The sequence below is a fragment of the Sitophilus oryzae genome, unplaced genomic scaffold (assembly GCF_002938485.1).
Source record: "Sitophilus oryzae breed Bouriz unplaced genomic scaffold, Soryzae_2.0 scaffold_494_pilon_pilon, whole genome shotgun sequence".
NCBI lineage: Eukaryota > Metazoa > Arthropoda > Insecta > Coleoptera > Curculionidae > Sitophilus > Sitophilus oryzae.
The window spans coordinates 432,607-458,867 of record NW_022147078.1 but is presented as its reverse complement, the minus strand read 5'-3'; the positions used below and the strand labels follow the sequence as shown (position 1 = coordinate 458,867).

General features: G+C 33.8%; 1 protein-coding gene across 1 annotated transcript in view; it reads right to left on the bottom strand.

The window, feature by feature from the left end:
• Positions 1-26,261, bottom strand: part of LOC115886497 (laccase-4) — a 117,965-nt gene that overhangs the window by 34,484 nt on the left and 57,220 nt on the right. The window contains exons 2-3 of the mRNA XM_030905678.1: positions 12,959-13,145; positions 11,985-12,122 (exon numbers count right to left, since the gene is read on the bottom strand). Of these exons, the coding sequence (XP_030761538.1) occupies positions 11,985-12,122; positions 12,959-13,145 (325 nt within the window). The remainder of the gene's footprint in view (positions 1-11,984; positions 12,123-12,958; positions 13,146-26,261) is intronic.

Sequence of the window (26,261 nt, the reverse complement as noted above, 5' to 3'; positions counted from 1 at the left end):
GATGTTAACTCACATGCAGAAAAAGTGGAAATAAGTTCCACCCGTACAAAATTCAGTTGGTACAAGAACTCAACGAAGACGATTTTGACCGTCGCTTGCAATTTTGCGAAACTATTCTTTTTTTATTCTAATTTCCTATTTAATGTGTGTTTTTCGGATGAGTGTACTTTCTTTTTTAACGGTGTAGTTAATCGGCACAACTGTCGGTACTGGGCTGAGGACAACCTCAGGGTTTTTCACGAGGTGCACACACAAAACCCTCAGAAATTGAACGTGTGGGCTGGTATTTTTGGAAATTCTATTGTAGGTCCTTTTTTTTTCTTCCTAGAAATCTAACAGGTGATATGTACTTGGATTTACTGGAAAATACCATCGACCCAGCCCTAACTGACATCATAGAGAACAATCCTGGATACGTTGAAGCCGAACTAATATTTCAACAAGACGGTGCACCTCCACATCACTCCCAAAATGTGCGTAATTATTTAAATAATAACTTTCCCGGTCGGTGGATAGGACGAAGTGGTGCAATTGAGTGGCCTCCCCGGTCACCCGACTTGACTCCTTTAGACTTTTTTTCTATGGGGACACAAAAAGTAAAGTGTATGGCACTAGTAACCTAACCCGCCTCATTAGAAGACCTGCGAAGACGAATTATTGATGTTGGTTTGACGAAGCGGGGAAATATAGAGAATAGAAAGCCCTTTTCATTGCGGCGCCACTCGACTCCCCTTCCTATTTGAAAAAAGTTGGGGGATGACACCCCCGCTTAGAGGGTTAAAGATTTTGCAATCATGTTTGCGTCAAAAGTTGTGCCCCTCACAAACAAAATTGACGTGTTTTTGGATTTTTTGAAAAAAAATATACCCTGGCCGTTATGCCTTGCGGAACGTTTTCGATGGGCCACCCTGTATATAATTCGACCTGTAATATTGAGACATTAATAATAAGTTTTGGAGAAAGTACTTCGTCAAGTTCGTTACTTATATTGTTATTATTGGTGCGAACTTTTCTCACGTATCGGGAGCTCTTTCATCATCAGGTTTATCGATATAGTTAATATTCGGTGTCGATCTGTCGATATGCTTATTATTTCATCCCCTTTGTCACAGATTTTCGTGATTAATGAATTTATTATTTTACGTTAATTATTTGGAATTTTTGTACGAAAACTGTCCATTTAATGTAACTGCTACTTCTCAAATTATTACTCTGTAGAAAATAAAATTTAATCCTTTTTTTTTGCATACTTATTTCTGATTATCATATTTTACTGTAGTTTTCAATATTCTAAAAATACAAGAGATATTTACACCTACGTTTGAGTTAGGATAAAAACTACATATATTAATGGAAAACCAAGCAATGCAGTAAAAAACAATTTCTAATTAGCATAGAATTCGATATAAGCGGCGATGTGGCAACGCCGCAATTACAAATTACACAAATTACAACAAATTAATAAATTATCTCGACTAACGATTGTTAATTGGAACGTCGAATTATTTAAATAAACATTGCCAAGAGCGTTTCTTCATTAGCCAGATTGGCTATTCATGTTAGGAATTTTTATTAGTTCTTAAACAAATTGTCGAATGATGATTCCTTGTAATTTGTCCATCCTTAGATGTTTTCTTCTTTTTACGAAATTAATTTCTTCATATAGAATTTGTGAATAAATTTATTATTTTTTTTTCGATAGGTGGAGAGTTTGTTGTAATACCTTTTTTGATTTATTTTAAAAAATATTATTTAAAATTTAGTTGCATGGATTTATTATTATCAACAGTCACTCTTAAGACAGTCTAGTCTCCATGAACTGAATTAGTATGAAACAAGTATTATACACAGGGTGGTACGAACTGTATTTCTGAAACTTCGGCGGCATATTCTGCGCGTAGCGCCCTCTACAAGTAGGAGTCATATTGACATGAAAATCAAAATTTTCATGTTAAAAAACTCCCACACACCAATTTTCATCCAAATATTGACGTTACTTCGGAAATTATTTCGAAAAAATCGAAATCAAAATGAAATTTCTACACCCTGTATCTCCGAAACTAAGCATTTTGGGACATTCATTTATACGAACTTTTTTGCTTATTTTTATCTTCAGAATATGCTGCTGAAGTTACCGGAATACAGTTCGAACCACCCTGTATACTGTGTGATTTTAGATTACGATCGAAAAAATCTCAATAAAACTACTCCACACTTAATAAAAATAATACAGCAAATTATTTTTCTAAATAAATCCAACGTATTTAAATTCAAAACAGAAATTTTGGAAGATCTGACGTGAGATTAGGCACCTTACTAGTGGGGGAGGGGTGCTGTTGACTCCTCGGAAACGCTTCAAATAATATATCGACGCGCCTTACTATTATATCGAATTTTAAACAGTATTTACAATGTTTCTCAACGTATATCACACGTTTGTTACAAGAAATGACAAAGAAAATGCCTGGATATGTTTATTAATTAGGAAAGCGACAGAAGTTAAAATCTGAACAAAAACTGGCTTACTTTCTTATATACGCAACTTTCTAGCTACTTGCAGCCTTGATATCAGCGTAATCATATACTTAATTAAGTAAATTAAACTTATATCAGTCTCCTTAGTTTAATATATACGGCGCTGTCAATGTGATTAATTGCTGAGAAATTTCGTTTAATGAAACTTTTCAATATCGCCCGTAAAATGTTATTAATTAAGCAGTTTTTGTTTGTTAAGTTGTGCGTTTAACAGTTTAACAAACAAAAACTGTTTAATTAGTCTCTTTTAAATATCCACTGACGTTTTCAGTAAATGTCTCAATTAGTTAAAATAACTTTCTTGGAAGTATCTCCATATTGGGTACAGTATACAGTGTGTTCAAGATGTGTGGGCTTAAACACTGAAAATTGCAAATAATATTACCAACAAAAATGAAGTAAAATGTGACAAGGTAAACAACGAATTGTCACTAATAATATCACAAGAGCTTAAATTATTTTCGGAAATTTTTTTGAGGGCACGAATATTTTGAAAATTATCCCGAGTCGAAGACGAGGGATAATTTTCCTAAAATATTCGTGCCCGAAAGAAAATTTCCAGGAATAATTTAAGCTTGCGTGGTATTCGGTAAGAAAATTTCACACCTAAATTTGAAAAAAAAAATATTAATCCAACATGACATTTTAGTTTGTTGTTGTGCGTTTAACAAACAAAAACTGTTTAATTAGTCTCTTTAAATATCCACTGACGTTTTCAGTAAATGTCTCAATTAGTTAAAATAACTTTCTTGGAAACATCTCCATATTGGGTACAGTATACAGTGTGTTCAAGATGTGTGGGCTTAAACACTGAAAATTGCAAATAATATTACCAACAAAAATGAAGTAAAATGTGACAAGGCAAACAACGAATTGTCACTAGTAATACCACTAGAGGGCAAATAATTATTTCCGGAATTTTTTTCGAGCTCATAAATATTTTGAAAATTATCCCGAGTCGAAGACGAGGGATAATTTTCTAAGAATATTCATGAGCTAGAAAAAATGTCTGGATTTTATTTGACCTCCTGTGGTATTCGGTAAGAAAATTCCACACCAAATTGGGTTTGAAAATCAAATAATTAAAATGTATTTTTCGATTTTTGGTCGAATTGATTATTTAGTTACTATGATAACTAAGTGACACCCAAACCTAAAAACTATTTCAGATTTGAAGCTGTCAAGCGGCACGGCTTAAAAAAATGTTTCGCTTCGGTCATGAACGCAACGAAAATATTCGCCAGGAGATTAAGCAGTTGACACCCTCGAATACTAGGAAATCGAAGTCAAGCGTATGGAAGCAGTTTACAAACTTTCCTCTCAGCTTTGTAATTGAAATGTAACGAAATTATCATATAAACAAATAAAAACCAGACTCTCAAAAAGATATTCTGTCATTATAAACGTCAAAAAATTTCCAGTATAAGTCGCTGTTGGGTGCCCACAAGGAAAAAATTTTCACTAAAATTTATCCGTTGCCATGGTGATTTCTCAAAAAACACGTTTTGATTGGTTAAAAATTACAGGTGTGGAATTCTCTATGTAATATAAATGTTGTCACATAGAAAAAAGAACACCCAGTGTGTTATCTTACATATGTCACGCTGGGAAATGTTTGGCTAATTTTCTTAAGTGACTTATAAGCTATAATACGCGAGGGCCATACAAAATTTTATCCAACTGCAGAACTGTTTCATGCGAAATCTCTAAAGAATAATTGATTTAAAAGGATCTACCAGTTCTACTTTCATTGTTGCGAATTTATTTATTTATTTCGTATGAGAAGCAGAAATACAGGATATGTGAATACATTCTATAAACATACACAGAGATAAGCATATATAAACAAACAAATAGTTGTAAAAGAAAAAAGAAAACATGCATGAGAAATATAAGGACTTAAAAATATTACAAGTATATATAAAACATATATGTAGTCAGGGACAAAATTTACATTAAACGTTTATATTGAGGTCATTTATCCAGTCAATTGCCGAAGAAGTAGCGCAAAATAAGTTCTGGATGCCCCCAGGAAAGGCTCTGGGTGGACATTCGGTCAAAATGTGTTCCATCGTTTGTCGTGGAGCGCCACAGTTCCCCATTTATGCAGCATATCACGGCATCTGCCATGACCCACCCTAAAACGATTTAGACGACTCCAGGTATGACGAGGAAGGTCCATGCCCGGGAGGGTACCCGATACACCGGCAACTAAGTTCAAATTGCGTGTTCCCAGACTGCTAGCCACAAGCTCGTTCCATTTGGAGTGCATATTGTACTCGCTCTTAAGTTCGTCGTCCATCCAGATTGGGTTGCGAGATTTGAGGCGCTTAGAAGGAGGAGGATTGATAGACAGTTGAATAGGTAAGCCGTCTTGGGTGGAAGCCTTCATCCACTTCTTTTGTGTCATAGCTGTTCTGCGAATTTGAGGGGGGCAATATTCGCCAGGATCGGGAGCCATACTGTTGGGGTTGATCTTAATGTCCCAGTTACAACTCTCATAGCTTCATTGAGCTGCACGTCGATTTTATACGTGTGGTGACTTTTGTACCATACCGGTGCACAGTACTCTGCCGCCGAGTAAGTTAGAGCCAGCGCGGCAGTTCTGAGTGTGTTTCCATCCGCACCCCACGAAGTACCTGCGAGTTTACTAAAGATATTATTTCTGGATTTAATTTTCTGTGCGATTTTTGCAATGTGCTGATTATAGGATAATGATGATGGTTGTGTCTAATTCTTTCTCCCCCAAAATATACATTCAGTTCCTTTTTAGCTAACGTATTCGACAAGTGAAATGCCCAGTTTCCGATTTTAGCGGGTTGGGCTTAAGGCACCATTTCTTGTAATATGCATGCAGTATTTCAAGATCTCGCGTAAGCTGGTTGCCGCCTGTTTCCAAGGACTGATGTTGTGTAGCCAGTGCCATGTCATCTGCGTATATAAATTTATGAGCCGTAGTTGGCGGGACGTCATTTGTATATACGTTGAAAAGAAGTGGAGCGAGTACTGACCCCTGTAGGAGACCTTATTAAATGTGCGAGGGGAGCTAGTTTTATCGTTCAAATTTACTGTTATTCTTCTGTTGCTCAGCATGTTCTGTATGAGGTTTGTGATCTTTTTGCAGGGAATTATTTGTTGGAGCTTGTACATCATACCCTTTCTCCACACTGTGTCGTAGGCTGATGATAAATCAACGAATGCGCATGCAGTTTTCATCCCCGTCTGGAAACCTGCTTCCATAAAAGTGGAAAGAGCAAGAACTTGATCAGTGCAGTTGCGCTTGGCTCTGAAACCTGCCTGTTGTTGGATAAGAACGTCTTCGACTAATGGCGAGATTCTGTTATAAAGTAGTCTCTCCAGCAGTTTATAGGTCATGCTAAGCAATGCAATGGGTCTATAGCTTGAAGAGACGTCAGCCGGTTTTCCTGGTTTAAGTATGGCAAGGATCTTCGAACGTCTGAAAACATTGGGGATCTCGCCGGTCCGAAGGAGGTCATTAAAGAAGTCCAAGAGCCATTGTTTAGCTAAATTTCCGAGATTTTTTAGGAACTCCGGAAATACGCCATTCGGGCCAGGAGCCTTCCCCTGTTTCATTTTCTTTAAGGCGCTATTTAGGTCATCCATGGAGAAATCATGCGACCACTGAGACACGGAAGGTATTGAGCGAGATGTTGTTGTTACAGCTTTTTTGATTTCTCTGGAAAATTCCTTATCTTCTTGCTTGATCTTGAATATTTTCTCGAGCTGGTCTGCAATTGTGTTTGGATGAATGCTTAGTGTTTTTTTGATAAATTATTAATTCATTGTGATAATTTATTAATTCGCAACACTAAGTGTTTGGATGAATGCTTAGTGTTGCGAATTAATAAATTATCAGGGTGCGTTTATGTTTACTATGCAATAAAGATGTGCGCTTTGTTTTTTTTAGATAAATCGCGATTTTTTAACGATAAAATAGCGAATTATCAACCAGCAAGACAGATTTTAAAGAAAAATGATTCAGGAAGATCTTCCGCAAGTACTTGGGCCTACAATATCCTGAGCAATACACTGGTCATTATTGTATGAGATCATCCGCTACATTACAGGCAAATGCAGGAGTGAACATGACAACATTAAAAAGACACGGAGGATGGCGATCTGCAACGGCTGCGGAAGGATATATCGAAGAGTCCATCAACAATCAAATAGAGATTGCGAAAAAGATTCAAGGTGCTGTAAGTGTTCCAGAACGAGCCGTTGTAATGACAGAGCCTATTTCAAGCAGTGGACTGACAGCATCTGGAGTCATACAAGGTTTTACAATTTTTAAATCTACAAAAAAAAATCATTTTCATTTAATGTTAATTTAAATAAATAATTGAATTAGTAATTTATGAATAAAGCTTAATAATTTCTATAAAATGGTGTGGCTTTGAAGTTCTAACAGACTAGTGTATTATAACTTCAAAAAGTCACGCGTGTGTTATTATTTACTTTATATGGCATGTATACATGTGAGTAATGTCTGTATGAGTAGTGGCTGTTGGATAAAACATATTTAGATTTACTGGGTGTTGCAATTTTCATGTCACACATTATACTTTTATTTAAAAAAAAGTCGTATAATCAAGCCGAATACAGTAATCACATGCTATTGTATCACTTACACGACATGCCCTCACACGTGCTTCATTCAATTTTTCTGTCGCACAAAATCAGGTCGTTGCTCATCACGATCATTTAATGTTTCATTATGCTCCACCTGCCGCCACTATAATAGCCCGAATTGAACGAAAGCAAAACGCATTACCGGCATTAAAAGTCAAAGATAATTTCTCTTTTTGCCAAGTCAAAGGAATCAAAGTCAGCTGCTAATTATAAAATGCAAAATAAGCAACGTTTAAAACATCTGATACTCAGAGAGCACTGGGCGGTATTATCCGCTTGCTTGACGAATCAATGAAGTGCGTAATAAATATGCTAAACAGCGTTTTGTGTGGTAATAATTGCTTATTTAGCTGTAATATTGTAAGACAAAAAGGTTTCTGTGTGTTTTAATAGGTTTTTTGGCTTTCTCTCGAAATTAGCACTTGTTTTGTGTCGGGTTTTGGTCATTAATAGCTTTCAGAGATCGTATTGTTATATCTGAATCATGGAAGAGAAGTAATAGTGACGATACACCTGATTTCTTTTTTCTAAATATATTATTTCAAGATATTATTATCATATTAATTAAATAAGTAATTAGGTTATTAAAATTAATATCCCTAATGTATGTTGATACAGGTATAAGAAAATCAGCTTTCCCAAATCTGCCCTTTTTTCGAAATAGCCGACCAACAGGTATATGCCATTTTTATTAATACAAAATAAAACTCTACTAAAAACATAATTTGTGTCGTAATATACAGGGTGTTTCAAAACAAATGCGATAAACTTCAGGGGGTGATTCTTTGTTCAAAATAAAGGGTAGTTTGCTTCATAAACGTTGGGTCAAAAGTCAACCATTAGGGAGATATCGCGGTACAATGATGGCGGAAAAATAAGGTTTTTATTTTTTATCTTGAAAACGGAAAGAGATAGACTAATGAAATTTTATGGAAGCATTACTGTTATGAAAACATACTTTCTGGTAATTTTTTCACTTTTTTAAAATGAGTGGAAGGGGTTGAAAAAAACTACCCCTATCATTCTTGTTAACGAAATTTAAAGAAAAATCTTATCAAACACATGCAAAAAAATTAATTTGGATAGTTTGGTTTGTTTAGAAACTTTTTTATCTCTTGTGTTTTTTTGATAAAACTCACCGATTTGAAATTAAAAAATAAAATGTAAAGCATTACATGCCAGGACAAAAAACATTTTCTGATAAAGAATCTAGTGGGCTGCTGTAATTTATTTAGGAAAAAATCTAGTCGGCCGCTGTTACTTTTTAGGATGTTCCTAATATTATTTTATTTGACATTACTCTACTGCAATACGTTATTATCTAGATGATTATTATTATCGTTATTATCACTAGATTCTTAATCTAAAAATGTTTTTTGTCCTGACATGTAATGCTTTACATTTTTATTTTTAATTTCAAATTGGTGAGTTTTATCAAAAAACACAAGAGATAAAAAGTTTCTAAACAAACTAAACTATCCAAATTAATTTTTTTGCATGTGTATGATAAGATTTTTCTTTAAATTTTGTTAACAAGAATGATAGGGGCAGTTTATTTCAACCCCTTCCACTCATTTTAAAAAGTGAAAAATTACCAGAAAGTGTGTTTTCATAACAGTAATGCTTCCATAAAATTTCATTAGTCTATCTCTTTTTGTTTTCAAGATAAAAAATAAAAACATTAATTTTCCGCCAACTTTGTACCGCGATATCTCCCTAATGGTTGACTTTTGACCCAACGTTTATAAAGCAAACTACCCTTTATTTTGAACAAGGAATCACCCCCTAAAGTTTTTCGCATTTGTTTTGAAACACCCTGTATAATAAATGTTGGACAAAATAAAATGTTAATATATGACCACAGATGCAGCGTTAAAAAAAAGATTACATATCTACATACAACCAATAAAAAATTCAGGATACTCGGTAGTACTAGTACAGGTACTTCAACCCACATATAAACACACAACAGAAAAAAATAAATAAATATTTATCGGTCGACTCTGGCGTGGTTTATGGGAACTACACTCGAGCGGCTTAGTTTGATCCAGGACCGGATTTTGAATATTAAGTGCGCGTGCCGAGCATGAATTACGAGTTTCGATTAAGTTTTTTTATTCCTTTTTTATGATTCGCCCACGTAAACAGATTACACGACGATTAGTGGTACCTTTCAGTGGGTTCGTGTGTGGAATACGAAAAAAACGGAACCGCATGCTATTGTTGAAGAATATTTGATATTATGAGAACGTCTAAGAAACTAGCCTTTTTTTCGATTATTTTGATCCGTTTTAATTGTAAATGGAATTAATGAAATAGTTTTGTAACTTTCTGTGTTTGTACCAGAACCGTTCTGTTTTCCAAGCGGAAACCAACTAAAAGAACCTGGAAGACTCTAACGGTCTAACACACTCGAAAAAGTTCCTCAGCACTTACGACCGAGAAAAATCAAGGATTTTCCTTGATTTAAGTAAAAACAATCGGTGAGTTTCTTTTTCGGGAGGCCTTGACTAGTAGAAAGGAGGGCATCACTATTAATGGGCAGGTCTTAAATAATATGCGGTTCGCCAACGATACCGTCCTTATAGCAGACAACGTGGAGGGTCTGCAAACACTTCTACAAAGAGTAAACAACACGTGTAGAGTCTATGGCTTGAAAATGAACCCTAAGAAAACTAAATTTATGATCATCACTAAGAGAGAAGATGTCCAAGCCAATGTTCTAATAGATGATACACCTCTGGAGAGAGTACAACAATATTAATATCTAGGCAGTTGGTTGACCGAAAACTTGGATCAATCAGCAGAAATAAAAGCTCGAATAGAAATAGCTAGAGCAGCCTTTGTAAAACTCAAAAAATGTCTCTGCAGTGGAGACATTAACTTAAAGCTTAGATTAAGAATGCTAAGGGGTTACATTGTAGCGTTTTATTTTTCTTTTTATAAAATTCCAAATTTTAATATTGCTGGCGCCATCTATTCGCTAGATGTTAAACTTCATTCAGTACAGGTAGCGGTTCCTTTCCATAAAAACAAATTTCATTCAGTATAGACGATAGAGTTCACTTAATTGCCTTTGGTCATATGACCTGTCAGAAGGACTAAGAGGTGATTAACACCATTAAAAAGAGAAAACTTGAGTACTTTGGACACATAATGAGAGGACCTAAACATGCCCTGCTGCAGAACATATTAGAAGGAAAGATAAAGGGCAGAAGGAGCCAAGGAAGAAGAAGAACATCATGACTCAAGAATTTGAGAGAATGGTTTGGAATGACTTCAAATCAGTTATTCAGAGCAGCCATTAACAAAGTTAGAATTGCCATGATGATTTCCAACCTCCATTAGGAGATGGAACCCGAAGAAGAAGAAGAATCGCTGAGTGTATTTATAATAATTATTTATTAACAAACAAAATACAAGAAGCAGAAAAAGGGGCCAAAAAATTATTTATTAAATTCATTTGACGGATATTTGGATAGAAATTTGTATGTCGAACGACGAACCTTTTGACGCACAACTAGTAGATTTTCCTTGATTTAAGTAAAAACAATCGGTGAGTTTTTTTTTCGGGAGGCCTTGACCAGTAGAAAGGAGGGCGTCACTATTAATGGGCAGGTCTTAAATAATATGCGGTTCGCCGACGATACCGTCCTTATAGCAGACAACGTGGAGGGTCTGCAAACACTTCTACAAAGATTAAACAACACGTGTAGAGTCTATGGCTTGAAAATGAACCCTAAGAAAACTAAATTTATGATCATCACTAAGAGAGAAGATGTCCAAGCCAATGTTCTAATAGATGATACACCTCAATGGAGAGAAATAAAAAAATAGAAATATCTAGGCAGTTGGTTGACCGAAAACTTGGATCAATCAGCAGAAATAAAAGCTCGAATAGAAATAGCAGACTTTGCAACTCTACTCTATGGTTCTGAGGCTTGGACACATCAAAAAAGGCCAGAAATGGAGAATGCTTGAGGCATTTGCAACTCTACTGTTATGATTATGCTGATGATTGCACACTGAAAAGGTTACGAAATGTAGAAGCTTGACGCAGAATTCAGAAGAGATGGTGAGGTGATCGGCACTGAGGATTGCATGGACTGACAAGGTACTTTGGACACATGCGTGAGAGGACCTAAATATGCCCTGCTGCAGAACATAATAGAAGGAAAGATAAAGGGCAGAAGGAGCCAAGGAAGAAGAAGAACATCATGGCTCAAGAATTTGAGAGAATGGTTTGGAATGACTTCAAACCAGTTATTCAGAGCAGCCGTTAACAAAGTTAGAATTGCCATGATGATTTCCAACCTCCATTAGGAGATGGAACCCGAAGAAGAAGAAGAATCGCTGAGTGTATTTATAATAATTATTTATTAACAAACAAAATACAAGAAGCAGAAAAAGGGACCAAAAAATTATTTATTAAATTCATTTGACGGATAATTGGATAGAAATTTGTATGTCGAACGACGAACCTTTTGACGCACAACTAGGAAATTGAAATTTTTTTTTGTCCGACAAGTTTATCATGATTTTTCAAAACACATGATGTTGAGCTAATTTTTCAGAACTTCTAGACTGAAGTACTTCAGAAGCAAGTATACTCGTATAGTCTCGATTTTATTTACTAAACTGTAAAATTATACGGAATTATAATAATGGATGTCTAACTAATTAAAAATAAATATTACTTTAACTGTGTATAACAACTTACATTAATTACAACTGGATATATTCGTCAGTATTTAAAGAATCACCTCATGTTAAAAGATTTTATAATTATGCAAACTTACGCGCCAAGAACGCTGTAGTGTTCCAGTGTGAAGTGGTAGTAGCAAATTTTGGGAGGTTCCCCCTCTCTACAGGCTCTAGCACACTCATCTGGAGCAGATAGACTAGGATTTTTTCTTAGTTCAGCCGTAGGCGATGTCCTGTAAACAATATTTTTTTCATTAGAATAGTAATATCTCATGTAGAGATGCTTCTAAAATATATTTTTTTCCATGGCAACTGTTGAAATTGCCTTATATCTATCAAAAATAGTACCGTTTGATCGAAAAAAAACGGCGTCCAGTTGGCTTGAAACGACGATCGATGACTTTTCCCATATAATTTTACATATAAAATGACAGCGATCTTCATTTCATAGCCATCGCTGACGCCGTTTTTATTCGATCATACAGTACTTTAACAGCAAGGATAGGTTAAAAACTTTATTTATTCTCGCACGTTTATTAATTGCTTCCATTTTTGAAAATTTTTGTATTCCTTTTCATAAGTTATTCGGGATTTAAATGGAAGTAGTTTGGATAATGGCGTTTGTCGCCTCAGCCTGAATATCTGCTGGTAATTTACTTATTCCGTTTTGAGCCATTTCTGGCTCCAATTCAATCAGCAATCGACACGAACGAAAATTAAAAAAAATATTGATTCAAAACTGACAACTAAAGAGACAGCTTTGTTTATTTGTCAAATTACATAGAAACCAACGCCAACCCAGCACAATATTTTTCTACTCGTAATAAATTCCTTGAAATAATAATTTCTGAATATTTTTTAAAACGTAACTTGCTATGGAAAAAAATATTGTTTTATATACGATGATAAAATTGCAATTATCGTAAGAAAAGTAGTAAGACGATAAAATACAATTTTATCGTCTTGTATAAAAAATAACTAAATTTTCATGATTTGCTTCGTTAGACATATTGCGTCTCTTGTATCGGAATATATAACTATTAATTAACAAAAAATAATACTGACTGACCTGTAATCATCGTGTTTGTGTTTCAGAGGACCATTTCCACTACCGCTGGACGCTCTGAAGTTGATTGGACCTCCGCCTCTGGTAGGGTGGGTTTGTAAGATCTGTTGCTGTGACGTGAAGAAGTCTGATGTGTCTCCTATATCTATTGAATCGAAATTACTCCACGAGGCCTGTGCTTGTTGGTCCACTGGAATCAAAGAAAAAAATTACTTAGAAGAAGAATTTCCAATCAATCTTAGAAATATTAAAACTAACCCTTAACTATTAGGATATGAAGTGAGAGATTTTTAAAGTCTCAGTAAGAATTACAACAGATTGTAACTTTAAAATTATTTAGATAGTTGAAATTCTCGTAAACGAAAAAAATATTATTTCGCAAGCAGAAAATTCTTGAAACCATTGTTTTCTAATTATAAAAACTTACTGGAATTTAAAAAGCGCGAGATACAAAACTATTTTTACCTCATTTCAAACAAAAAGAACTCGTTTCTTTGCGATTATGTAACGCGACCGTATCTCGATGCATTTCCTATTGGCAGTACTGCAAGTACTTTTATACTCGATGTTCGCTGGAGCTAATAGTACCTTATTAAGTTACGATGGCTTATCTTTTATAGTATGCAATTAAGGTTCGATTTATCCACTCTCTGATAAGTCGAATAAGTGGAATAACTTAAAAATTATATACAGGATGACACAGTGCGCTCAAAAAGCTCTTTATTCTTTTTGATAAAATAATTAATATATTTTCACAGATAAACAGGTATATTAAGTTATTAAGTTAGCATGTGTGGAGTACTTATGGAAGAAACTCAATCATATTCAAATCTAGAATACCACTTTGTCTAAAGATGAAAACATTCCACCAATGCGTACTACCAGTCATGACATATGCATGCGAAACCTGGATACTTAAAGGTTGATTCTCACTATACCATCCGTTTCCATTCCATATCCATACCATATCCGTTCCGTATTTTTTATTGTATTGACTCTATACGTAAGCTTCCGTTCCGTATCAGTTCCATACTTCTTATTGTACCGGGTGGCCAACTAAGAATGGACGCCGGCTGTATCTCAGAAACTACTTATCGTATAACTTTGGGAAAAAAATTGTAATTAGTAAATCGACCAAGAGAAATCGCTGGAAATTATTTTCAAGTCCGAAAAATGTCCGCTAGGGGGCGTTTGGCTGACAGCCAATCAGAAAACAGGGTTTTTCTCAAAAATATGCAGGTGAACAGGTATTTTAAATATTACTATTGTAATCATCGAGAAATTTGTAATTTTTTTGATTTAGAGTGTTTTGCTCTATCTCATAAAATAAAGTGGTGGGGGAAAGTTAAACTTGCTTTTATTAAAATAAGGATAACTCTGGTTTGAGTTAACCGATTTAAACAAACTAGGGCTGGTTTAAAAGAGCTTTTCTTCCTTAATGATCTCCAGTGTAAATTTTGTTTCAATCATTTTTTTCGTGGTAGCTAGAGGACGCTGTTTGACATCATAACATATATTGCGCTTTTGCATAAAAAAATTAAATAGGAGGCTTTATTTCTCTTTACACAGTTAAATAGAGCACAAAATTTCCAAAATATCAGCGCAAGCCGAAATTTTCTATCTTGTCTCTAACCGGGGATATTAAGAGAACAAATTATGCTAGGCTGCCGCTGAGGATCATATAGTTTAAAAATTATAGTAGTAGGCTAGAAAATACTCAATGTCAAAAAAATTACAAATTTCTCGTTGATTACAATAGTAATATTTAAAATACCTGTTCACCTACATATTTTTGAGAAAAACCCTGTTTTCTGATTGGCTATCTGCGAAACGCCCCCTAGCGGACATTTTTCGAACTTGAAAATAATTTCCAGCGATTTCTCTTGGTCGATTTATTTATCAGAATTTTTTTCCCAAAGTTATGCGATAAGTAGTTTTCGAGATACAGCCGGCGTCCATTCTTAATTGGCCACCCGGTACAATTTATATCATTACGAAAGTTTTATTTTAAAAATTTGTATTTTTTGGAAAAGGTAATAGTAATGATATAAATAAAAATCAGCAAAATTTTAAAAGAGCTGGTACAAATGTAAGAAATTGACAACGCTGTTTCCGATACGCTTCAGTCCGTCCGCAAAAAAAAATGTATGGAAAGAAAGGATATGGAACGGAAGGGAAACGGAACGGATAGTGTGCATTGTACTATTCATTTCCATGATGTAATATTTTATGTAAACGGAGAGAGGAAACGGAAGGGAGCTGATATGGAAGGTATAGTGAGAATCAACCTTAAAGCGGGCATTGCAAGGAAATTACACGTCGTACAACGCTCAATGGAAGGAAATATACTAGAAATAACTAAGAGAGAACGTAAAAGAATAGAGTGGATACGACAAAAGACCCAGGTAATAGATGTCGTCCACAGAATCAAATCCCTTAAGTGGCAATGGACAAGACACCTGGCAAGAAGAACGGACAACAGATGGACCTACAAGAAGACCTAATCTGAGATGGGACCATGATATTAGAAAATTAGCAGGGATAACTTGAGCCCGCATAGCCAACAATACACAACAATTATTATAGAGTATCTAAATATGAATCCTCAAACTTACTGCCTGTTCTTGAGAAAAAACTAACTTAAATTCTATCAGTCAGAAGAGATTTCTCAGAACTTACAAACGAGAAAAATCAAACGTTTTCCTTGATTTAAGTAAGAACAATCTTCGGATTGTAACAGGACACTGTTTCCTCAATGAATAGTCTCACTAGTACTCACTAGATTGAAGCTAAGAAACAACGACGAATGCAGATTCTGTGGGGAAAATGGGAAACACCTGAACACCTCATCACTGAGTGCACCAAGACGTCAACCATATGTGATATAAACATTGGTACGACTGATATGGGAGATGGAAAACTAACCTCTATAAAACCGTCTTAGATTTTGGCTTTTGTCAAAGCTCTGAGACTGTATGATGAGTTATAACTCAAGAAACGGTAGCGGTGACTAACCTAATTATTCGCAAAAATTATATAAAATTTAATGTAATATATTAAACTTCAGTAAAAACTGCGTAATCATTTTATCCTAATCGTATTCACTATTAGCACATGACAGCATGAAATAGTGTTGCACCAGACAAGAATTCTTGTCTTGGAAATGTATTTCTTTTCAACATTTGCATAAGTCGTAATCATAATCACAGTCTTAATCATCGTCATAATCACAACGCAATTTTAATGTGCGTTTATAGAACATTTTCGTAATCATAATTTTTATATTAGTGAAGTTGGGTAACATAATTAAAGGCTAAGTTCATGGTAGATGTCAACAGGTTTTTAAGAAGTGCATAGTTTAACGTTTATGATTATGACTATGATTGTGATTACGACTATGTAAATGTTGTATAAACCCGACATAATTTGCGCAAAGGCCTAATTATCACTTAAAAAAATGTGTCATTTCTAACTTTCAAGAAATCTTGAATTCAAGAAATCTTGCAAGACTCTTGAAATTTCTTGCATATTAAAGTCTTGTCTTGTCTTGAAATTCAAGACAAGAAATTTTGAAAGTCTTGTCTTGAATTTCTTGCAAGAATCTTGGTCTTGCAAGACTTTTTCAAGACTCTTGTGCAACAGTAGCATGAAATCATAACGAAGCATTTGAATGAATTAATTAACCCAAATACTTATTTTTTTCTAATCATAAGTCAAACACCGCTAAATCAATTTTCAAGTTAGTTTCACAACTGTAGGCGAACAAAAAGGTCTTATCACATGCCGCTATTGAAAAAAAGTAACAAATTTCAGGTCAAATCTACGACAAAGTAACTAAGCTAGATCATGTGCCAGTACGTACAGTCGAAACGTAACAAAAAATTGAATTTCAATTGCCTTACGTCATGGTGTATTAGTTTAATGCAGCAACCGTATTTTTGCAGATAATTAATATTGCACTATGCGAATATGTTATTCATTTTCGTGCAGATTTGTTTGTTGCAGACGTATCAATAGTAAATTGGGATTTGTGCTTGTTAAAATAATAATTATCCATTTAATTTCATGAGGTTTCTGTTCTCATCGCATGTTGATGTCTCCCACATTTTAAATATTAAACGCCATAAGGGTATCTCTAATGTATCACTAATCAGTGTACCTAGAAAATGAACGTATATTTAACTATTGTCATATATTTTCAAAATCTTATTGTTTCGTTTATATACAGGATGATACTGTGTTCAAGATTCTATATCATGTTTTCTTTAACAGATTTTTTTAAACCTATCTTTTTTTAACAGGGTCCGGCAATAATAAAAAAAAATGAGAATTTTGTTTAAGTGAAAACCTAAGTATGTATTAAGTTATATTTCAGGAAAATATTTCAACGGTCAAATACCAGAGAAAAATTATTTGGTGGTTTTGATAAAAATTTACAGTGGAAAATGCCATATGAAATATAAAACCGCCAATATCTGCGAAACCGTTAACAATTTTGAAATACTCTAAATACAAAAAATGTTCACTTTTTAACTCTCCATCTAATAAAAAACTAATATACAGGGTATTCCATTAAAAAAAAAAATTATTTTATATTTTAGAAAGTTTGGCGTAGAATTTTGAATACCCTGTATGAATTACGATTATCATATTTATAGAAAAGTAAGTACAGACCATCTAAAGTAAATACCTAGTATAGTTTTGATTTTAGGACAGTATCTGTATTTTAAATAATTTTTTAAAAAAGGCTGAAAAATATATGCATATTTTTTTATTTATTTACTAATATCTCTGAAACTATCGAAATATATTTACTTGCATCTTAGAATTATGTAAACAAAGTCAAAAATGCAATAATATACAACCACCATATTTTATAGAAGTTAAAATATTTTCCTAAAATACATCCTAGTACATACTTTAGGTTTGCGCTTATACAAAATTCCCATATTTTTTTATACTAGGAGCTACATATGCCAGACGCACTATTGCCGCACCCTGTATATTATGTATTGTACCATATAGCATGTGAGTTACAAAAGGACAAATACAAATTAGGAAAGCACACATAATTATTCAACAAAATAAACTTGATATATTGGATAAATTTCTTAGAATATCTTATTAAAATGGTTATTACCCTCTTACATAGACATACTACATGACTTTCTATTCCTCAATAAATCGATTAGTTTTGCTATCGATCGATTACAGTTTCTAACGACATTTAGACCAAACAAAACGAAAAACTAATCTAACTAATCCCACTCCATCACAATATTATAAAAGTCAATTTCGAATGAATTTAATATGCCTATTAAATTCATTCGAAATTGAAAATGCAAATTAGCCAAAATCAAAAAAGGTTTTTTTACAAACCACGCCCGAATTTTTCGAACAACCAACGATCTAATTTCACTTTGATACTCTATTGCTTTTCTTTGACTTTCATTTGTAACACACGATAGGCCTATTATTATTGCCAAATATATCGATACAAAAATATTCGGCTTTTATATTTTATGCAAATGACCGTGTCAAACATATGCAGATTATTGCTTAGAGGTAAAAAAGGTATGGCCTTATTCTTGACAAGTGTATGGCAACGTAATAACGTGGCGTTTTTAAACTTATTAAGTTTAATTATTCGGTTGTAATTAGCATATGTGAGCGGGCTTTTAAGGTTTGATATATGTCCTAAATTTGTCTGATTAAATTTGGACAGGTGCAAAAATTAACAATGAAAGTTAAAGAGCTTTGTATGTTATTACAGTCGATATACTCAAGAAATTCAAATTAATAGCACTATACACGGTGTCCCATAAAACCTAACCTAACCTAACGTAAACCTATTAATATCAAATCAAGGTTAGGTACTTATTCCAAACTGACGGTAACCATTAATTAATGTCTGAGGCTACGTATCGAAGGATAATATAGACGTTTTTCAAAATACTTTCAAATTTGTCTTTGGAGAAATGTAGGAATGCGTAGGACCACGCCTGACATACATTCAATTACATATTTAGACAGATTTAATCATTAGATATGAATATTTACCTAAGTCTGTAATACAATAATTAGATCATTATTAGTTTATATAACCACAGCTTATTCTTTGGCAGTTGGTCATATTTGCTAGTTTTTTTAAAAACTAAAATTGTAAATAAAGAAATAATTTGATTTATTGTGAGAGTATTTTGTGTTAATCTATTTTTAATCCATGACCAGAGACAGCAAAAATCCTACCATAATAGTATTACGTATTCACATCTCTTATCAAACAATTTTTTTATTAAAATTTTCTATTTTTAATTGATTTTGTTACTGTTTATATGCCTCTTTCACTTTCTTTTATGTTATGTACTAAAACAAGTTTCATAGAATCTTGGGATGGTTCATTCCACCTTCAAAATATCACTTTTAATATTTCTGCCTAAGGGAACTAGATAGAAAAATTCGAATCGTGTTGATGGATCGGATATTGAGCAACAATCCTTTCATTAAATTGAATTAATAATTAATTTTTTATAGAGCAAGACGTTGATAGCGGAAAACATCGTACTATAACGGAAATCCTATATTTTGAACGAGATAATAATTAGTTTGAAATATATAGTGAGAAAAACATATAAATGCAGTGTTAATAAATTCAGTGTTAGCATAGAGTACTTATTGAAGAAGTTCAATCAGATTCAAATCTAGAAAGCCACTGTATATAAGGAAGAAAACATTTGACCAATTTGTACTACTAGTTATGACCTATGTATCCGAAACCTGGACCCTTAAAATGGACAATATTAGTTAGTTCAGAGGGGGCCGAAAATGTCAGCTCAACAAGTATTGGCCAATTTGGGGGAACCAGAGGTTGCTTCCAGGACCATTCAGCGACGCCTAGTTGAAGCTGGTCTCAAGGCTAGAAGACCTGCTAAGAAACCGTTATTGTCAAAGAAAAACCGGAATGCGAGGCTACTGTTCGCTACCTTTCATTGTCAGTGGACCGCCCGAGAGTGGAGAAAGGTGCTGTTCTCAGACGAATCAAAATTTTGCACCTTTGGGAGTGAGGGTGCTAGATGGGTACGTCGTCCAGAAGGCAAAAGGCTACACCCAAAATACGTAAATCCCTCGGTTAAACATGGAGGAGGAAATATAATGGTTTGGGGTTGTTTCTCTTCCTACGGTATGGGTCCATTATACAAAATATGTGGAAAAATGGAACGATTTGTGTACCGCAATATCCATGAAAATGTTATGTGGCCTTATGCAGAACGGGAAATGCCACTTAAATTCATATACCAACATGACAATGATCCAAAACACAGAGCAAAAATTGTTAAACAGTGGTTTAATGATAATAATGTTCGAGTTTTAAAGTGGCCCCCACAATCACCTGACCTCAACCCCATTGAAAATTTGTGGGAAATAGTAGAAAAGAAGATTCGTTCAAAAAATATCTCAAATTGTGATAGTTTGTATCAAGAAATTGAAAATGCTTGGATGTCAATGGATGCTGACGTCATTTCAAATTTAATTGATTCAATGCCCAAGAGGTGTGAAGTTGTGATAGCAAATAAAGGGTACTGGACAAAATATTGATAATGCGGCCTTTTTGATACTTAAATTTAGTTTGTATTCTTAATAGCATGGAAAAAATAGGATTATTGGAATTTATTATTTTTTTAAAGAAACAACAGGAAATAAAGATTTGTTAGTATTTTCTTGTTTCATTTGTAGATCGTGTTTTAGGGTAGTAGTTTCAAATTCATATTACAAAAGAATTTGCCTTAAGTGGAAAAAATCATAAAGTTGCTCTAATTTTGTCCGATACTGTATGTATTGTGACTAAAATTCAAGTGAAATATTGCTCACCAAATTATGATTTTTATTGGACACTAATGGTCAACAGTCAAAGTAAAAAAAGTAGCAACATGCATTCGTCAAAAATTTTATTGATTTTCGTCGTTATAATCCGATTTGTTATATAAATTAAATCATCCTAAGTCGACTGGCTGCCAAATAAATAAGCTGTGGCCTTAACTAAATTTTCTGTTCGGCACGTAAAATGAACCTGAAAATTTATAATACAACATAAATATATCAGCATAAACATTTTGCGAAACCAAATTGGTTTAATACAAACAATGAAAACTGCAACGGCTTATTAAGTAAATAAATAAATAATGACCGCGAGGTATTGTGCAAATATTATGTTTGGTAATATCTAGCGATTGCTATAGCAAACAAGTGCTGAAGGTGAGAACGATCAATTTATTATCCACTTATCATTATTATTATTATGTGTGATTATCGTGATGAAAAGTTTTTTCACCTGTTACGGTTAATGTAGTTCAAGTGGTTATTGCGTGATTATTTCTATTAATGGTGTATATTATGTGTTATACAAACTTGCGACAAAAAATGGAGAATTCTGACAAGACAAACTTGAGACAAATTGTCCACACCGCAAGGACAAAAGTACAACAAAGTCAAAAGTTTAGTTGTTGCGAATTAATTTTATTAACCATGTGTGATTTCACGTCTCCTACTGTTGGCAGCACACGCCATCCACACTGCGCCGATAACTTGTCGCAAAATATACGAACAAAACATAGACACTTTAATCTTTACCGACTCGAGACGGGACATTGAAAAGTCTCCGAATTTTGAAACAAAACAAAAATGAGCCAAAAATGTCACAGAAATGTATTAGATTTGTCGCAACTTTGTTGTAAAACATGAATGTTTCAATCATGTCGCTGTTTTGTCTGCTTGGTCTGGACCCGGCATTTGATTTTTCTCGGTCGTAAGTTTTGAGAAGTTTCTTCCAGTTTTTAAACCGTTGGAGGATTCCTATTCCAGGTTTCTGAGTTCTGTATTAAGTCGGTTTCTACTTGGAAAGCAGAACGGTTCTGGTCCAGTTAGTGGAGTGTTCGCTCCTTTGCTAGCTAGATCATTATCTTCTATCTTGGTGGGCTAGCACCCAGAGTAAGAGGACTTTATTTTTTTCGCCTAATTTGTTCAGATTCTCTCAGGCATTCTTTGACCAACTTCGAATTGATTGTTATTGAGTTGATCGCTCTTAAAGCTGCTTGACTGTCGAATAAATAGTTATTTTTTATACAAGACGATAAAAAGATTAATTCACAAGCCATGAAATCGCGAGTAAATTAATTTCGGGAAACCCTAATGCAATTTTATCGTCATGTATAAACAATATTTTTTTCGTTTAGTATAATATACTACTATAATATATGTATTAATATAGAGTTACGTTTTAAAAAATATTCAGAAATTCTTATTATATCTGGAATTTATTACGAGTAGAAAAACTATTGCGCTGGGTTGGCGTTGGTTTCTATATAATTTCACAAATAAATAAAGCTGTCTCTTTAGTTGTCAGTTTTGAGTCAATATTTTTTAATTCTCTTTCGTGTCGATTGCTGGTCGAATTGGAGCCAGAAATGGCTCAAAACGAAATAAGTAAATTACCAACAGATATTCAGGCTGAGGCGACAAACGCCATATCCAAACTACTTCCGTTTAAATCCAGAATAACTTATGAAAAGGAATACAAAATTTTTCAAAAATGGAAGCAATTAAAAAACGTGCGAGAAGAAATAAAGTTTTTAACCTATCCTCGCTGTTAAAGTATCATTTAATCTACCCTTGCGATTAAAGTACTGTCAAGGTCAAGGTGTATTACTGGTTGCATAACTGCATTACTGCTACATAACCGCAACGTGCATTGAGGAACCTGGCGCATTCGCCAGAAAGTAAAAGAAATTCTACAGAATACTAGAATAGAATTTTCCGGAAGATCCACAGCTATATAAAAGGGCACGCTATCGGCTGTGGGGACAGTTGACAGTTGACAATTGTGTTGTAAATAGTATAAGTTGTGTGTACAGGGTGGGTCAAATTCGACGCTTTTAAATGGAAACACCCTTTTCTATAGGAGATAGACGAAAACTAATATCGGTGTCTGGAGCTCAATTTTTGTCAAAAACATGATGGTGAAAACCGCATATCGATATCTGTTACCGTTTCGGAGTTACGGGGTGTTTTTCAAAAATATGCGTTTTTAACAAATCGCTGTAACTTTTTTGCTAAGGAAAATTTTGTATTTTTATGAAAACATTTCCAAAGCACTTTTTTACGTAGAATTTAATGGTTTAAGTATAATTTTTTTAAAATTAATAATTTAAGAATTATCAACAGAAAATTTGATTTTTTATATGGGACACCCTGTATATTTTTAATTTATTGAAAAGAATTTAAAATTACCTTTCCAAAAATATAACATACTTGGTATTTTGCTCGACTCCTCTTCGAGATATAGAGTATATAAAAATTCGTCCGCTTTAAATAAGTAGGCTTTGAACGGCACCGGCTGTAATGCAAAAAAATTCTAGTTGTGAGCATCAATTAAAGCGAAAATAATATTTGCTATGAGAGATGCAGAATTTTATAACAATTTAAAATATATTTAACCAACATCAACACATTTAAACTATATCTAATAACAATAAATAGCAAACCAAGACATGAGATTTGACTACAGATGTTCGACATATCGACCGTCTTCCGTTATGGACAGACGGGGCAGTTTTTGAACATTTCTCGCGGAATTCATTAACTCAGTATGGGTGAAAGATACCCTCTCATAACTGCTAAGTATTTCTAATTCTTGTCTAGATTATGCAGAAGAATAAGGAATCTTTATTCTTCCGCAAATATATCCATAGGATTAGATCCATGGGCGCACTAAGTCAGGCGGCCTCGACGGCCGACGGCTGGGATCTTGGTTAGTTATTCAATTATTCTTGAAATTGGCTGCAAAAATTTGCTGATAATTTCAGCGTTCAGAGGCGTTGCGTCGTCTTGCTCGAAAAATATGTTTTCGAGTTCCATTAAGGGCATATCATCAATAAGGGGTCCAAAGCCTACTAGTTAAAAGTGGCGAACTTTTAAAAATTCTGTATTTCGAAGGGGATTATAACAAAATATCAAGTGTGCTATATTTTTGGAAAGACAATTTTAAATTCTTTTCAGTTAATTAAAAATATAGAGGGTGTCCCAAATAAAAAATCAATTTTTCTGTTGATAACTCATAAATTATTAATTTAAAAAAATATATACTTAAACCATTAAATTCTATGTAAAAAGGTGCTTTGGAAATGTTTTCATAGAAATACAAAATTTTCCATAGCAAAAAAGTTACAGCGATTTGTTAAAAATGCACATTTTTGAAAAACAACCCGTATCTCCGAAACGGTAACAGATATTGATGTGCGGTTTTCACCATCATGTTTTTGATAAAAATTGAGCTCCAGACACCGATATTAGTTTTCGTCTATCTCCTATAGAAAAGGTCGTTTCAATTTAAAAGCGTCGAATTTGACCCACCCTGTACAGAGTGAGACAAATAAATTCGGTAAGTATTTTATCGTGAGTTTAAATAGTGGACCCACGGAATCCGTAACAGTACTATTCTATCTACTATTTTTGATAGATATAAGGTAATTTTGACAAGATATAAGGCAATTTTAACAGTTGCTATATATATTATTTCTACCTAAGATTTCACTGCCAAAATACATTGTAAAGAATGAAAAAATATTAATTTAAAAAATGTATTTTTAATTTACTTATTTTTTAAGGTAATTTCTATTTTAAGCTATTTGACACGCCCTGTATTCTATGTATTTCTATGTTCCAGTCACGGTTCATCGTACACAGGCATTCCAACGCCCTCTGGCAACGAAGAAAAGTGAAAACAGTGAACTCATCTCGAAAACATAATTTCTCGGTCGGATATTCCATTGAAAGTCAAGGATGAACGTGATTGTACGGTGATATCGAAAAGATGCGTGAGAGACACCGGATTTAATATTATTTGATAATTAAAACGATGACTTGTCGCGCGGTTTTAAGATGATATAAGTGACGAAACCTGAATTGAATGGGATGTAAAGAAAGTTGATTAGAGGTTATAACAACCTCTTTCATTTTTTATTATTGTAGAAGGCTTATGGAGAGGAATTTTACCAAAAAATATAACAATAACTTTTTAAGATTAACTTTTATGGTACCTAGGTAGCTATAAAAATGATTGAAATGGTTGCCATTCTTGTGTAAGATGGTTTTACGATTAGTGACTACTACTGATGCTATTTTTTTACGTTGTCTACGAATCTTTTTTAGTAAAATAATGTGATGCCTTAGAACCATATTCTGGCGATGTCCAAGCTGTACAGGGTGGGTCAAATTCTACGCTTTTAAATGGAAACACCCTTTTCTATAGGAGTTAGACGAAAACTAATATCGGTGTTTGTAGCTTAATTTTCATCAAAAACATGATGGTGAAAACCGCACATCAATATCTATTACCGTTTCGGAGTTACGGGGTGTTTTTCAAAAATGTGCATTTTTAACAAATCGCTGTATTTTTTTTGCTATGGAAAATATTGTATTTCTATGAAAACATTTCCAAAGCACCTTTTTACATAGAGTTTAATGGTTGAAGTATAATTTTTTTAAAATTAATAATTTAAGAGTTATCAACAGAAAAATTGATTTTTTATTTGGGACACCCTCTATATTTTTAATTAACTGAAAAGAATTTAAAATTACCTTTCCAAAAGTATAGCACACTTGATATTTTGTTATAATCCCCTTCGAAATACAGAATTTTTAAAAGTTCGCCACTTTTAACTAGTAGGCTTTGGACACCTTATTGATGATATGCCCTTAATAGAACTCGAAAACATATTTTTCCTGCAAGACGACGCACCGCCTCTGAACGCTGAGGTTATCAGCAAATTTTTGCAGCCAATTTCAAGAATAATTGAATAGCTAACCAAGATCCCAGCCGTCGGCCGTCGAGGCCGCCTGACTTAGTGCCCATGGATCTAATCCTATGGATATATTTGCGGAAGAATAAAGGTTCCTTATTCTTCCGTATAATCTAGACAAGAATTAGAAATACTTAGCAGTTATGAGAGGGTACCTTTCACCCCTAATGAGTTAATGAATTCCGCGAGAAATGTTCAAAAACTGCCCCGTCTGTCCATAACAGAAGACGGTCGATATGTCGAACACCTGTAGCAAAATCTCATGTCCGGGTATGCTATTTATTTTTATTGTTATTAGATATAGTTTAAATGTGTTGATGTTGGTTAAATATATTTTAAATTGTTATAAAATTGTGCATCTCTCATAGCAAATATTATTTTCGTTTTAATTGATGCTCACAGCTAGAATTTTTTTGCATTACAGCCGGTGCCGTTCAAAGCCTACTTATTTA